A 13,916-nucleotide genomic window follows, 5' to 3' on the forward strand; every position below is an offset into this window, starting at 1 on the left:
GGTATGAGGCCAGCATTTCTAATAGAGCCATCCCATTGTTTACTGTGAGGTGAGCTTGTGGCTGTAGAGGTAAAGTTTGGAGGAACTTTGTGACTCTTTCTGCACTGGGATATGCCTAGGTTGTCATTGAGTTGAGTGTTTCACCTAGAAAATCCTGAATTTGCAGGGGTTGCAAGTGAGACGTTTGTATGTTTAGTGTAAACCCCAGTTAGTGTAGAAGGTTTATTAGTTGAGTATACTGAAGGCACTGAAAATGTGTTGGACTTTTGATAAGCCAATCGTCTAGATATGGGAAAACATGTATTTCTTCTCTTCTGAGATGAGCGGCCATTACTGCAAGGCATTTTGTGAAAACCCTTGGAGCCATTGTGACCCCGAATGGTTGCACTTTGAATTGATAATGTTGTCCGTTTAGCTGAAAGAGTAGGTAACGTCTGTGTGCTGGGTGAATGGGAATATGAAAATATGCATCCTGGAGGTCTTTTGCTGTCATGAAATCTCCTTGCTGTAACAGTGGTATTACTTCTTGTAGTGTAGCCTTGTGAAGGTGTTCCAAGGAAATGTACCTGTTTAATGGCCTTAGGTTTAAAATAGGTCTTAATGTTTTGCCCTTTTTGGGGATGAGGAATTAAGTATTTTGTTCTTTATCTAGCTTGTCCTGCAAGCGCTCAAGAATGGGCTCTATTTGTTTTTTCTGTGGCCCTGTAGTATCTTTTGTTAATTTGGACGCCGAAGAGCCTTCCTTATTTGACCTTTTGTGTGTCTTTTTGTGGTGCCGACTGCTTGTGTGGAGGTTTGGACAATGAAGCTTTTGCGGCTGAACTATGTGTCAGCTCCAATATGGTTTTCGGTTCTGATGTATGTTTCTTTGGCTCGGAGATCTTTTTCGGATCCGAGGTATGCTTCTTTGGTGGATGAAGCTTGGTTTGGTGGCGAAACAAATTTTAATGCTTTGAATTTTTCAACGCTTGTCAAAGGCTTTCCAGGCACTGAGGACTTTTGCTTGTGTGCCTGTTTATGGAGACCTCCATGGCCCAAAGGCAGTGGGGCTCCAAAAGCTGGTATGGGTGTTCTAGGATTTTGAGCGGCTTTCACCACGGTACTCATGTGCCCTTGTACCAAGTCGGGCTCTGGGTCCGAACTGCCTCCACTGCTAGCCAGTAGTATCTGTACATCTGTTGGCTCCATCTGTGCTTCCGAGTCTTCCTGTCCTTGACAGGGGTCTGGCAATTGGCCCCCGAAGATATTGTGAGCACCTTCTGTGTGTCACTGCATGGTTATGTAGGACCAACAACGCTCTCTTAGTTGCAGAAGTGTATTTTTCTAAATGCTAAGCACGCCTTACAGGATGTTTCGTTGTGTTGCGGAGATAAACATAGATTACAGACTTTATGTAAGTCTTGTATAGAATATTTAGCATGGCAGTTAGGACAAAAAAGTGAAGGGCATGTTTTCCATCCCTTGTGGATGTAGTCCTGTAGAATGGAGACGAAGAAGTCGAACAACAGCGGGCCCGAGCCCAGGTGGGCACTGTGAATATAGTGACGTCACCAGTTCCTGTCTTCCGGATCTGAGATTTATTGGTTCGGAGAGACTACCGAAAGCATAAGAAGGCCTCAATGTAGACTGAAGCTTTCTGTCCCGGAGCTGCTATAACGACGTCCAAACCCAATGGCGGAAAAAAACAATCTAAAAAAAGGAGCCGAGGAATATGCGCAAAAAACACCGGAGGAGGGTTCACTATACCTAGTGACATGAAGACTTTTTCGAAGAACATGACTTGCAATCCTCCGAGCGCAACAGTAGATGGCAGGATAATGCTAAGCATATGTATCTATGGGCAACACGTGCTACGATTAATTATACTCACCCGGTACCATTCTGTCAAGTCTGCAACTTGCCTGTTTCCCAGAGGCAGGAACAGGGTTTAGACCAGGTGACTACAAGGGTGTCAGTCAGTGCCTCATTAAATGGGGTAGTTGTTCTGAGGAAGTTAGTTTGTTCAAGTTGCAAAACATCTGTTAAGGCATTGGTTTTGACCTCCATAGTGGGCAATTTTAAGTTGAAAACCTCCCCCGCTATCTCATCACTACAGCAAAGGAGGTACACCTTTCTGTTGGCACAGTAGGAGAGCACAACCCAGTGTCGAGGTAAGTGTCCAACCCACTTGCGTCTTGCAAACACTGATAAAAATTAGCATCATTGTGAGAGCGTTTTTAAATAATAAAAAAAGAATGCTTGATTTAAATGTGTTTTAGTTAGCATAACCAGGCTTCACGTAACATGACTAGGCCGAATCAGCCAGCATTGACATTCCTTTTACAATGACAGAAAGAATTATGCTTTTAAATTACATAAATGTGTTACCTATGTGCATGTTTGACTTTCCATTTCAGAAAATAAGTGAAACAGATTTAATTTCATGGTGCTGTTTACTTGTTGAGCTGAAATGATTTAATTTGTGTTCCTGAAGAAGGAAGTCATGCGCAGTACGTTTGTATTTTTGCAACATCAAGGTTCTTTACCCTAGTCTACTATAAGCAGTTAAACAGTCTATTATTTTAATTTGTTGCACAAATGTCATGTTATCGCCTTCATTTCCTAAGTAAATGTTAATATGTTTATGCATGAAAGTAGGTGTTCCTATGTGTATCTTATTTAATGAATCATAATATCTTGATAAGCTATTGTATAGGACACTTTATCAGTACAGCCCTATTTTGTCAGCTCTCACCATGTCAAGTGTTTGGTTTTCACTGCTTGAACCGTATAAAATGTGTCTATTTTGAAATGTGTGCCAGACCTATCTTGCTTTATGAACTGTACAGACTATGTTAGTCTGTCTATTGATTTATACATAGACTTTTCTTGACTTTAAAACTGAACAATCTCTATGCCATTCTGCTTACTGATTTATACTCAAAGGCAGACTCCACATTAGTCTGCCTATTGATTTATAGCTAGACTTTACTTTTGAACAAAGTAGATTTTATTTTTGATAAGCACATTTTATTAAGTTTTCATGAGCCAACAGAGAAGGCAAGCTCAAAAAGAAACAAAAACACATAAGTAAAGCTTCAAGCTGATCAACCTATACCCACCCCCACCCTTCCCACACCCCTCAACAGGTTTAGATTATGCGATTCACCAATCATTCCAATGTGGAACTCAGACTATAGAAGTCTCCACATTTACCCAGGATCTTAAAAAAACACCTTCTAGCAAAATAAATGTATCTCTCTAGTTTTGAGCACCTGTCCATCCCAGCATGCCACAGCTTCATTGTTGGTGGGGAAGTTTGTTTTAAGAAAGGGCAATGTCTCTCCTGCCGATCAAAGTCACCATCAAAATTAAGGATATGTCTCCCCGGGGTCCCCTCAGACCTTCTAGTATCCCCAGCAGGACCACTTTAGGAGTCAATTGTATTGGGGTGGCCAATACTGTCAAAAGGGTAGTGTCAATCTGGTAACAGTATGATGTGAGTATTGGACACAGCCATGTCATAAAAAAAACTGATTACAAGGATTGGCAGCGAGGACATCTGGGAGCTGTGACAAGTTTGCATGGTCCAATCTTTGAGGCGTCATGTAGGTGTGGTGAATATGCCTCAACTGGACCAATCTCAGTTGGGCTGATATCATCAACTCTCTGGGGGCTTTCCTCCATTTCACCTCATGCAAGTCTCCAACATAGCCCTCCCATCATGATTGCAGCAGGTCCAGGGATCCTGGGGTGTTTTTCACCAGTGCTCGGTATAGTTGGGAGATTCCCTAATCACCTAGTCTCCCAAGCATCAGCCGGGCTTCAAGGGGATTGAAGTCAGGGTGGTTTTGTAGTTCTGTAATGTAGGAGTCAAGAGCATGCCGTGCCTGCAGATATTGATTAAACTGGATAGTAGATCGAGAACTGAATTGAAGGAATACATGTGGGATCCACACCAGATGTTGGGTAGGGTGGAGATGCCTATGAGGTTCCATCAGTGAAATCCCTCGAGTCGAGCTAGTTGTTCCAGCCAGCGGTCACACCAGGAAGGTCACTTTAGTTACTTTTGGTAACGAAGAGGGGAGTAGGAGCCCATATAGGTAGTGCATCACCCAGTCTAGCCCTAGGCTGCTAAGCTCTAATTGATAGGATGGGTTGTTCCAGCCCCCAGTCAGCCAGTCATTTCTGACCAGAATATGGGATGCTCATTAGTATAGGTGAATGTCCACTGCTCCAATACTATTCTCGTAAATAAGTTGGTGATAAATCTTCTGGGCTATACGGGGCAGATCCCCCTGCCAAAGAAAGTGTGAAGTAAAGATGCTGTTTCCGTGAACCAGTAATTAGGAATATGGACCAGGTCATTTTGCAATACGGACAGGAACTGAGGGAGTATCATAATTTGTATTAGTGTGACTCTACCGAGGAGGCTCATGGGTAAACCACACCATGTGTTTAGGCTGTTTTTGGTGCTCTTGAGGAGAGCACAGGTTAGTTTCGGCATGGTTGCCACATGTACACTTAGATATTTGAAACTGAGTCGCCTAAGGGGAATGCCTGGGTTCCTGTTCACCGACGCAACATCGCCATACAGGGTGAGAAGGAGGGACTTCGTTGTATTAAGATGCAAGCCAGAGGCCTACTTGAATAAGCGAAAAAGTTAGAGTGCTCGGGGGTCTGAGGTTGTCAGGTTCCCCAGGTAGATAAGAACCTCATTGGCATATAGTGCGATTCTGTCCTCTGAGGAGTTAGGCCAGCGCCATCCTTTCAGCTGTGCATTACAGTGGACCAGCCATGCCAGGGGCTCAATGGCCAGTGCGAAAAGCAATGGAGAAAGGAGGCATCCCTGCCGGATGCCCCGTTCAATCAGAAATTTGTCAGACAGTCTCCCATTAACCGGGACCTGGGCCATTCATGGGGTGGAAATATGAGAGGTCATCGCCCAGAAGCAGTGCCCAAAGCCCATGCAACGCTGAACTGCTACTAATAGTCCCAATCTACAGTATTGAAGGCCTTTTCAAAGTCAGCAAGAAATAGTGCTAGGTCTCCTGTCAATTTACCCATGTGGGCCAGGGCGCAGTGTAATCATCAGATACAGTGCCTGGTACTACAGTGTGGCATGAAGCCGCATTAATCAGGGTGGCTCAAGGCAGGGAGGGCCGATTGAAGTCTAGTCACCCAAAATTTCCCATAGAGTTTAAAATCTACATTAAGAATATAAGGTGATAGTATCTGTGGTCCAGCAAGGGCGGAGGGGTCATAGGAATAACAACTATAGTCGCTAAGTCCAAGTGTGTGGGTAAGGACCCTTTGTTGATGGCTTTGATGTTCATTCGACATAGGTGGGGGATCTAATTGGTCGTGGAAGGAGGAATATTATTCCAGAGATAAGCTGTCCGGGCCAGGGGATTTTTCCAGCGTTAAGGTCCTTGATAGCAGTATGGATTTCGTCATATGTAATGAGTTCGTCTAGTGCGGCTCACTGGACCATCGTCAGAAATGGAAGTGGAATGTCATTGAGGGTGGATGCATTCTGTGTAAGGACATGGGCTGCGGGCATAGAGCCGACGGTAATGCATATGTCGCCCTAAGAGGGAAGGGTATACCCAGACGTGGGTCACGTGCTCACTACACCACTGGATTCAAGCTAGCCTGGCTGAAGAAGGGTGATGCCCTGAAACCGGTCCCAGGATGCTTGTTCCTAGTCCAGGGAGGACCTGGCTTGGCAGTTCGGGTTAGACTGTTCCCACAAGCAACAGGGCAAGACTGATTTGCATATGGCTGGGTCCAAACTGGGGTGGTGTGGTGAGCAAAAGAATGATGGATTAAACCCAGATCCTTGTGACTGGGGGTGAATGTTTGCACTGTCCAGCATTCCGTCCATCAATTGTTACTTTTGCATAAACTAGAGGCAGTCTGGATCACAAAGCAGGAGTCGTCAGCCACAGCGGGCATGAAGTGGAACGCGATGTCCCGGGATATAAGTCTATATAGAAGTGCGCCATTTTTGTCACTGTGTTCATAAATGCGTAGGGTGGTCACCCTCCAGCACTGGTGTGCATTGTTGAAAAGTAGGGGCCGGAGCGCAGTTCTGTTTATATCTAATTGGTGCATGAGTGTTTCAGTGGCTCTGTGGGTCACCCTGGTCTCGTTATTAAGGATGCATGTCTCTAGCTCAACAAAGTTACGCTGCCTGTCTTTTTCTTTAAGTTTAATAAAGTTGCTTACCCAGCCCGTATCGTGGGCTTGCTAGCCGCCCATAGAGCGCCGGAGTCTCACACAGAGCCAGTATTGAGATCAAAGTAAGATGCAAGTTCCTTGGCTAAGCGGTCTTTCAGTCCCTTATCAGTCAGGAGACAAGCATTGAGGCACCACTTAGGGCGACCAGAGGGGCTTGGGCCCACCAGTCGAAGGACCTGTGGGTAATGGTCAGACACACCCCAGGGAAGCATTGATGCACCCACAGTAGCCAGAAAATCGGTAGCCCAAAGGAAAATATAATCAATCCGGGACATTGCACGTATGGAGACCGACACATGCTAGTATACTTTTGTTTGCGGATTCCAAGTCCTCCAGGCATCACAAAGGCCCAAAGAGATCATCCATCCCATGAGGGAGCGGGCTCGGGCCCATCTGTCCTGTTTGCCGTGGCCACGGACGTCTGAGAGTGGGTCTACCACGGCGTTGAAGTCACAACAAGAATTAGGGAGCCAGAGGGCATGTCAGCTCCTACTTGGGTCAGGTCCCGAAGTGTCTGGGTTTGCATGTGTGATGGGACATAAACGGTAAAGATAGTATATTGCCTACCCTCTAATCCACTCGCCACCATCATGTATCTGGCCTGCGGGTCGTAAAATGTCTGCGTTATAAGGGGAAAGTTTTCATAGATAAGGATCGCCGCACTTTGGGAACGACGAGTGAAGCCCACGTGGTAGACTTGGGAGTACCCAAACCTACCTAAGGAGGAGTATTTGGTACCCAGAAGGTGAGTATCCTGTAGTAAGACTGTCTGGGTGGTGTCGCCAGAGAAATGTGATAACCTCCATGCGTTTAATATGGTCCAAAAGACCATTAACATTCCAGGAAAGATGGGTGTGTTGCATCATGGGCATGGTCAAAATGTGTCATGTGTATGGGGTCAGATAAAGGTCAAGTCGGGGCACTACTGAGAATGGGCAGCAGTGAGAAGCAAGACATAAGGAAAACAAAGAAGCAAGAAAATATCAGAAGACAAGCAAAAATAACCAACAACATTACCCACAACTCCCTCCCACCCCATACCTCCACCTCCACCTCGTATGCATCTGTCACCCTAAAACAATCCCTAGTGAACAAGGAGTACAAAGTGGGGCCTTCAAGGAAGTCGGAAATCTCCTCCTTTCAGACGGGTCAACAGAAGAATGTTAACAGTAGTAGGCATCCTAGGTGAAGAGTGGAATCTGAGCAACATGAAGAGACCTAAGCTCAAGATGACGTCATCACAGGTGCTTTGTCTCCATAGGTGCAGTTGTCCCCCACCTTCTGAATATCTCAGAGTGGTTGGGGGGACACCTCATTCCCGGGGGAGGCTGGGATTGTGGGTAGTTGGAATCTGATGATGCCGGGGAACAAGGCCAGCCACCTCCCCCACCCCTGGACATGCAGCAACGGCGAGACCGAGAGAGGGCTGTATTCTTCTGTGAGGTGAGTAAGGACCCCACTTTTGCGCATCTGGCGTTGTTGTGGCTGCGGAGGGTCCGCTGCTTGGTAGCCCACTCCCAGGCCGCCTGCGAGGTATCGAATAAGTTAGTATGGGAGCTGTTCACCACTCTCAATCTGCCGGGGAAGAGCAAAATGTAGGGAACCGACATAGCTCATTAGTTTTAGCTTCAGCGCATCAAAGGATTTACGCTGTTGTGGGGTCGCCTTTGTATAGTCGGGAAATATCAGGATCGTCGATGATTGGTATGCGAGAGTTTCTTGGGCACAGGGCTCACATAATTCCACGACGTGGTCTCTATAGTTGGAAACTTGAATGATCATTGGGCGGGGGGGGGGAGGGCCAGGAGGGGGTCTCGGAGCCAGCGAGCTCTGGGGCTGCTGCATTACAAACCATGGCAAAACGAAGACCTCTGCAATTTAGGAGTGTGTCCAAGTCTTAACAAAGCTTGTTGGACCAGGGGTCTCAAACCTCTCAGGCAATCCCACCAGGCGAAGATTGTTCCTTTGAGAACGATTTTCTGCGTCTTTCGATCTGGCTTCAAGGGTCTGGACCATGACCTGGCGGGCAAAGACTTTGATTTTAATGTTTGTTGAGTCGTCTTCTAGAGTTGATATGTGTGATTCTGGCTCTATGACTCTTCCCGCCACCTTGCGGAGGTCCTGTCACAACAAGACCACTTCCCAGATTCTAGTTTCCAGGGCCTCTTCAGATGCATGGATGGCTTGAAGGATAAGAAGCACTTCTGGGAAGACCGGGTCAGACGCTGAGGGCATTCCCCCCGGGAGCTTCTTGTGTTCGAGGGTAGTGGTAGCATGGGCCCAAAGGGATGGGTTGCCGATACAGGGCTGGCACCACACTGCGTGGGACATCGGCAGGTCAGTGACAGATGGGGGCATAGGGGTGCCAAGAAGGGCAATCGTGTCATTCAAGGGAGGTAGCAAGGGGAGTTGAATGCCATCAGACAGACCCAGGGTGCCAGGATTGCAGAGGATACAGGAGGAGGTCCTTTTTTCATGCAACAAAGAAATACATTCAGGTAAATATCAATAGAATACGGAAAATATAAATATGGATAAACTCAGATGGAAACAGAAAATATTTAAACATCACCAAATCTGTAGGCCCTGATTCTAAGTTATATGGAATGGGATGGGGTGTTTCCCACAACTGATAAATAATATTTCCTTTGGGTGAGGTATTTTGTGGGAGTGGTAAAAACCTACTATTGCAAATGTTCAACTTCCAAATGAGGAATATCACACAGAATCAAAATTTAGCATTGCAAATTCTATGGGTTTTTCACACTTTCCAGACCTTTTCACCATATACATTTCAGCATGTTTCACCTGCCAGAATCTGTGAGGGTACACTGAGTTTGGGATTAGTATCCCACAATTCGTAATTCCAATCCATGTACAAACTTCTGTTTTCACAGAGATTGGAACTTGGTCCTGGACTCGTAATAATATTTGATGGTGGACGGAGTGGTAGTCAGATGCTCTACTGTAGAATAACCTTGGTCTCTATTTCCCTTGCATGGAGAGTGCTATCTATATTGTTTTGAACCCCATATTAGGAACAGCAGTGATCAAAAATATAATATTCCAAGTTATTTTCATTTAACAAACTTACAATGTCGGCTTGACATTCGATCATTTGTAAAAGTTTACCAAATGTGTTGTAATGCACTTAGTGTCAACGCTTAGATAACTCCCTTTGGTCTTAGCTTTGTCTTCTTGTCTACCCAGAGAGTCCACTTTACTTCGATGCCCAACTTCCTCTCTCAGCCCAAGTTACCCAGCTTTTTGGTCTGTAGGAGCACTTATAACTTTATGTAGGTGGAAACTACAATTTCAAATCTTGGAAAATTCGGACTTTTAGAATTAAAAAAATCAAAAGTATAAATAATGTGCTGGGCAGGTATAATTACAAGAGTGGAGTTACGGCTAATTAGTACATGTTTAATTGAATATTACAGGAGAAAGACAAAAAGCTAAGCTAAATGTTCTAACAATGACAGTTTCAAGAATGTCTTTAAGTGTGAACGTACACCCTAGGCCTAGATTTAAAAAGTCAAATTACGCTCTCAAAACAACACATTTTCCCAATTTGTAAAACACTGCCCAGGAGTTAAAAAACTGAGCAGCTGTTTATCTAAAAGCTTTCTGCCAGACGAAAATAACAATTGTCAAATCTCTTCAAAGACACTTTATACCCACAGTATGGCCCATGAAATCGAATCATGACCCAGTGTGTGATGAATCTCAATATGTTTCCTTGCCTGAAACATTAACTAAGGTTCACAAAATGGAATGCCCTTTGCGTACGTTAGCTTGAGGTTGGCCCAAGAGAGAAATATTACGCTCATGGGAGATCTGCATTGCACAGTTCGAATACCACTGCCTTAGATGATCACTCATGGATTTAGCCGTCCAGATGTGGGAGCCCAGGAGCTTTTTAAATATGCTCCTCATTGTATTATGATGGATCTCTTAATTCACCTCAACCAATTCATAGCAAAAGGTCATCAACACTTTATAAGTTCCACTTCTCTCTTCTCAAGAATGTTGACAATGGTTGTGTAGTTTAAAGCAGCATATTTATGTTTGGGTACAATTATTCTTATTTATATACAATAATTTCTGTAAAATCACTTGTTACCATGTAAGTGCCTATCTTGAAGTTCTGAAAAAGTTCTATGGACTAATGAACAGGGTTAAAAGGAAAGTGAGGTTCAGAAATGAGGGATGCCACGATTAACCCTGATCCGGGTCGTAATATAGAGATTGTGGTGTTTGTATTTCTTTGAATATCACTATATAGGATGAAATTTGAATAAAAGATTTGAAAGATTTTTATTCACACTCCGTGAGCCAGTAATTCATTTGATTTAGAAATTGAGTAAGAGGGTTATTCAGCAGAGGCTAATAATGGGGAAACCGCCATACGTCAGTGGATGCCCCATCCTCCCTCCTCATAAATACCCATTTGCATTTAGAGTTGGGAGAAACTGCTTATTTGATGAAGAAGTAATCTCAGCCAGATCAGCAGTTGAAAACATTCTGTCAGCAGGCCAGCTGCCATATGACTGCCGTCCTCCTCGCATCAGAAGTAGGGGTGGGCGGTAAACTCCGCTTCGCCGGCCGAGTTCGCTTAGTTTTGCCCACTCTATGCTACGCCTGGAGTGTGGAGCTCCAGAAAACTTTGCCGACCGCAGTGTGGCGGAGCTTTCATTGAGCACAGCTCACCAACATTACGTTGATGGGTGCAAGAGAGAACATTGAGGTCTAGGATAAGTTGCTGCATGATTTCTTAATGCAGGACGGTCATGGCAGGGCACTACCATTCGTGCTGAGAAAGCTGCCACTGCAGTAGAAAATCTACTTGAGCGTCAGAAAGAAGCAGTGCCCTCTGGTGTGCCGCGTATTGCCTCTCCTGCTGATTTTACAGCACGGAACAAGCTTCCAGTGCTAAAAATAAGCACCAGCAGCGTGACATGATGAAATTCTGCCACTCGTAGAACTCCACGGAATCTCGCAGAGTTTTTATGGAACTACAAGGATTCCACAGTGAGAAACTGGGTGAATTCCTTCCACCCCTAATCGGAAGGAATGTCCTTTTTAGCGTAGGGCTCCAGAGGCTTATTTTTTCTGCCCAGGATGTCCATGCAAACCACAGCAATCTGCAGCAGGAAAAAATACTGTCTCTCATGCAGGGAAAGAAAACTTAATTGCCCTATTTTTCAGAAACATTCTTGGTTTCAGGGTTTGGCTCTAAATAAAGGACTTTGTTTCTGTGAAAGCACTCCTGTTTTGTTGGAGGAAGCAATTTTAGCAAAATCTTGCCAAGCATGTTGCAGAGGGATTGTCAGAAGTGGGATCTCCCTTACCCCAGCAGTTTGGTGGCCCACTCTACAAAAGCTAAGTGACCCTGTATTTATTTGAATGTACAACTCTTAACAACACATTGTCATTCCAACTTAAAACTGATGGATTATGGGTGAGTTTAGGTATCTTATTGTTAAGACAAAAGTCCTGTATCCCAAGGTCTACTCTAAAATCATACTTCTTAAATCCCTAGGTGAATCTACGTACCTACTTTCATTTAACAATTATAATTTACCTGTGCTAGTGATTCTAATTCATGCACAACAGTGCTGCTTTCCTAACTGCTTTCCTCTAACAGCATATGTTCAGGGTTCTACACTTGCATATTTTCCTTACTAACAAACCTGCTTCTTCTCCAGCACACTTGTGCTTTCTATGAGTAAACAGTCATGCAAATTGGCTGCATAGCTTAGTGCGTTGATAAGTTTAATCTGTACAACCTGTGGTACAGGTCGTTAGATCCTCAGTTGACTCAGCCTCTATTGTTTCTCAGGTCAATACAATTCCAGCAATTAGGTTGGGTAATCATCACACTTCTTAAGTACAGGTCTACTAATCTCCAAGACTGTGATAACAAGTGCTATATAAAATCGCATTTTTATTTTCCTTTCCCTTGAAATGCTTGACACAGCCACTCTTTCTTGAGACAATTCAAACTTAGCTCAAGTGCATTAGAGCACCTTACAACAGAATCATACATTGCTACACATTGCCCTCCTTTTGTTGGGCACTGGAAGATTAAGTGATGTGTCCACAATCACAGGATGTTGAGCCCAGGCTGGTATTCATACCTGGTTCCCCATGTAACAAAGTCAGCATCTCTAGCCACTAGGCCACATCACTTGCCATGTGCACCTCCTCTACCCATAACATTGATAGTCAACACCTACAGACAAGGAGAAATATGAGCTAGTGTGTATGTTATCAGCTGTGAAACCAAGAGAATCAAGACCCAAAAACAAGTGGACTTTCTTGATGCAAGATTTATTTCGAAACTCAGGAAATATCTATTTGAAAACTGCTGACTTTGCAGCTTTTAGTCCCAATGTATCATCTAGAACAAAGCGTTAAGAAATTTGGGACTTTACATTTTACTAGGATTTCAATTAAGTTCAAACCGTCCTTCTTGGAGCTCTCCAAATTACACATCTACAGGACCTAGAACAACCTACGTTGCCCCTAACACACTGAAGTGGCACTTTTAATAAATCAGGTAATTTATGCCAAGAATGGCCTTTGCAGTCTTGTCTTTCTTCTACGTTTTCTCCTTTTCTCACCTTTACAAAAGCAAGCATGACTCAATTCTCTGCTTACCTGGCAGTGGTATGTTCCGCTGTACTAGGGGCCCCTGAATGGGCTGGTTCAAGTCTTTGTTCACTGCAATGAATGCTGTGAGTGAACAGATAACTCCGGACTGCAGGCTCATCTCCAGAATTCTTTTCTTCACATCTTTGTCATCACTGTCGGTTCCTTTCTCCAAGTCACGAAGCATATTCTTTGCTGCTAGACGGTGAATGGGGAGTCTAGGAAGAGAATGACACTAGAATTACTGGTTCATTAAGGTTTTTTTTCCCTCTTGAAATCTTTTTATTGATTTTTTTACTTAAAGCTCACAGTACAATAAATAGTAGAGTGTTCAACAGCATCACATCACTTAAGCATCCTCTTCTAAAGTCAAAATATCCAACCAGCTCAACTTTAACTGATCCCAAGCCAATGAATTCCCTCAAGTATGCAGGAGGCTATGGGAGGGTCTGTGTAGGGGCCAGGAGATCTATGGCATTGGTGAAGCGAGAAGGAGGGCCCCCTGCCATCCCATCCTATGGCTGTACCCATCCCAGATTTCTCGCCAACTCCCAATGCGTGCCCCACTACCCCATCCCTAGAGTCTGGTGTATTTATGTTGTCTCCTTCCCACGATTTCAAACCTGCCGACCACCTCCTGCCAAAGTTCAGCTGTTTTCTTTCGAAGTCACCTATACTGGTTCATTAAGATTAAACTAAAAATATGTCTACTTGCCTAAAGTAGTATATTATGATAAGCTCTTCTTGGGTCAGTGATAATGTATTCTCCTTGCTCCATGTGGTTCATGCTTCCTCTTTAAGTATGGTTTTGGCTTCTGCCGTCTTACTTGCTGGTAGGTACTCGCTAACGGTTGAAGACTGTGTAGAATGCAATGGGTGACAAGAGTGGCCATGGAAGTGGTCTCCCCAATTGCATCCAACTGTTTTCTGATTTAATTTCAAAATCCTTAGCCCTTGCAGTTATCTAGGTAGTCTGTGGATCCGAAGACCAGGGAAAACACATTCACTGACAATTGAATGTGAGAAAACTCCAAAGCTGT

General features: G+C 44.4%; 1 protein-coding gene across 4 annotated transcripts in view; it reads right to left on the reverse strand.

Annotated features, from left to right (window-relative positions):
- The window catches only part of LOC146785794 (von Willebrand factor A domain-containing protein 5A-like), a 310,735-nt gene that overhangs the window by 100,388 nt on the left and 196,431 nt on the right, over positions 1-13,916 (reverse strand). For all 4 annotated transcript variants that reach the window (XM_085635059.1, XM_085635061.1, XM_085635058.1 and 1 more), the window contains one exon: positions 12,886-13,094. In XM_085635059.1, the coding sequence (XP_085491185.1) occupies positions 12,886-13,094 (209 nt within the window). The remainder of the gene's footprint in view (positions 1-12,885; positions 13,095-13,916) is intronic.

This window comes from Triturus cristatus, chromosome 11, assembly GCF_964204655.1.
Source record: "Triturus cristatus chromosome 11, aTriCri1.1, whole genome shotgun sequence".
NCBI classification, from domain to species: domain Eukaryota; kingdom Metazoa; phylum Chordata; class Amphibia; order Caudata; family Salamandridae; genus Triturus; species Triturus cristatus.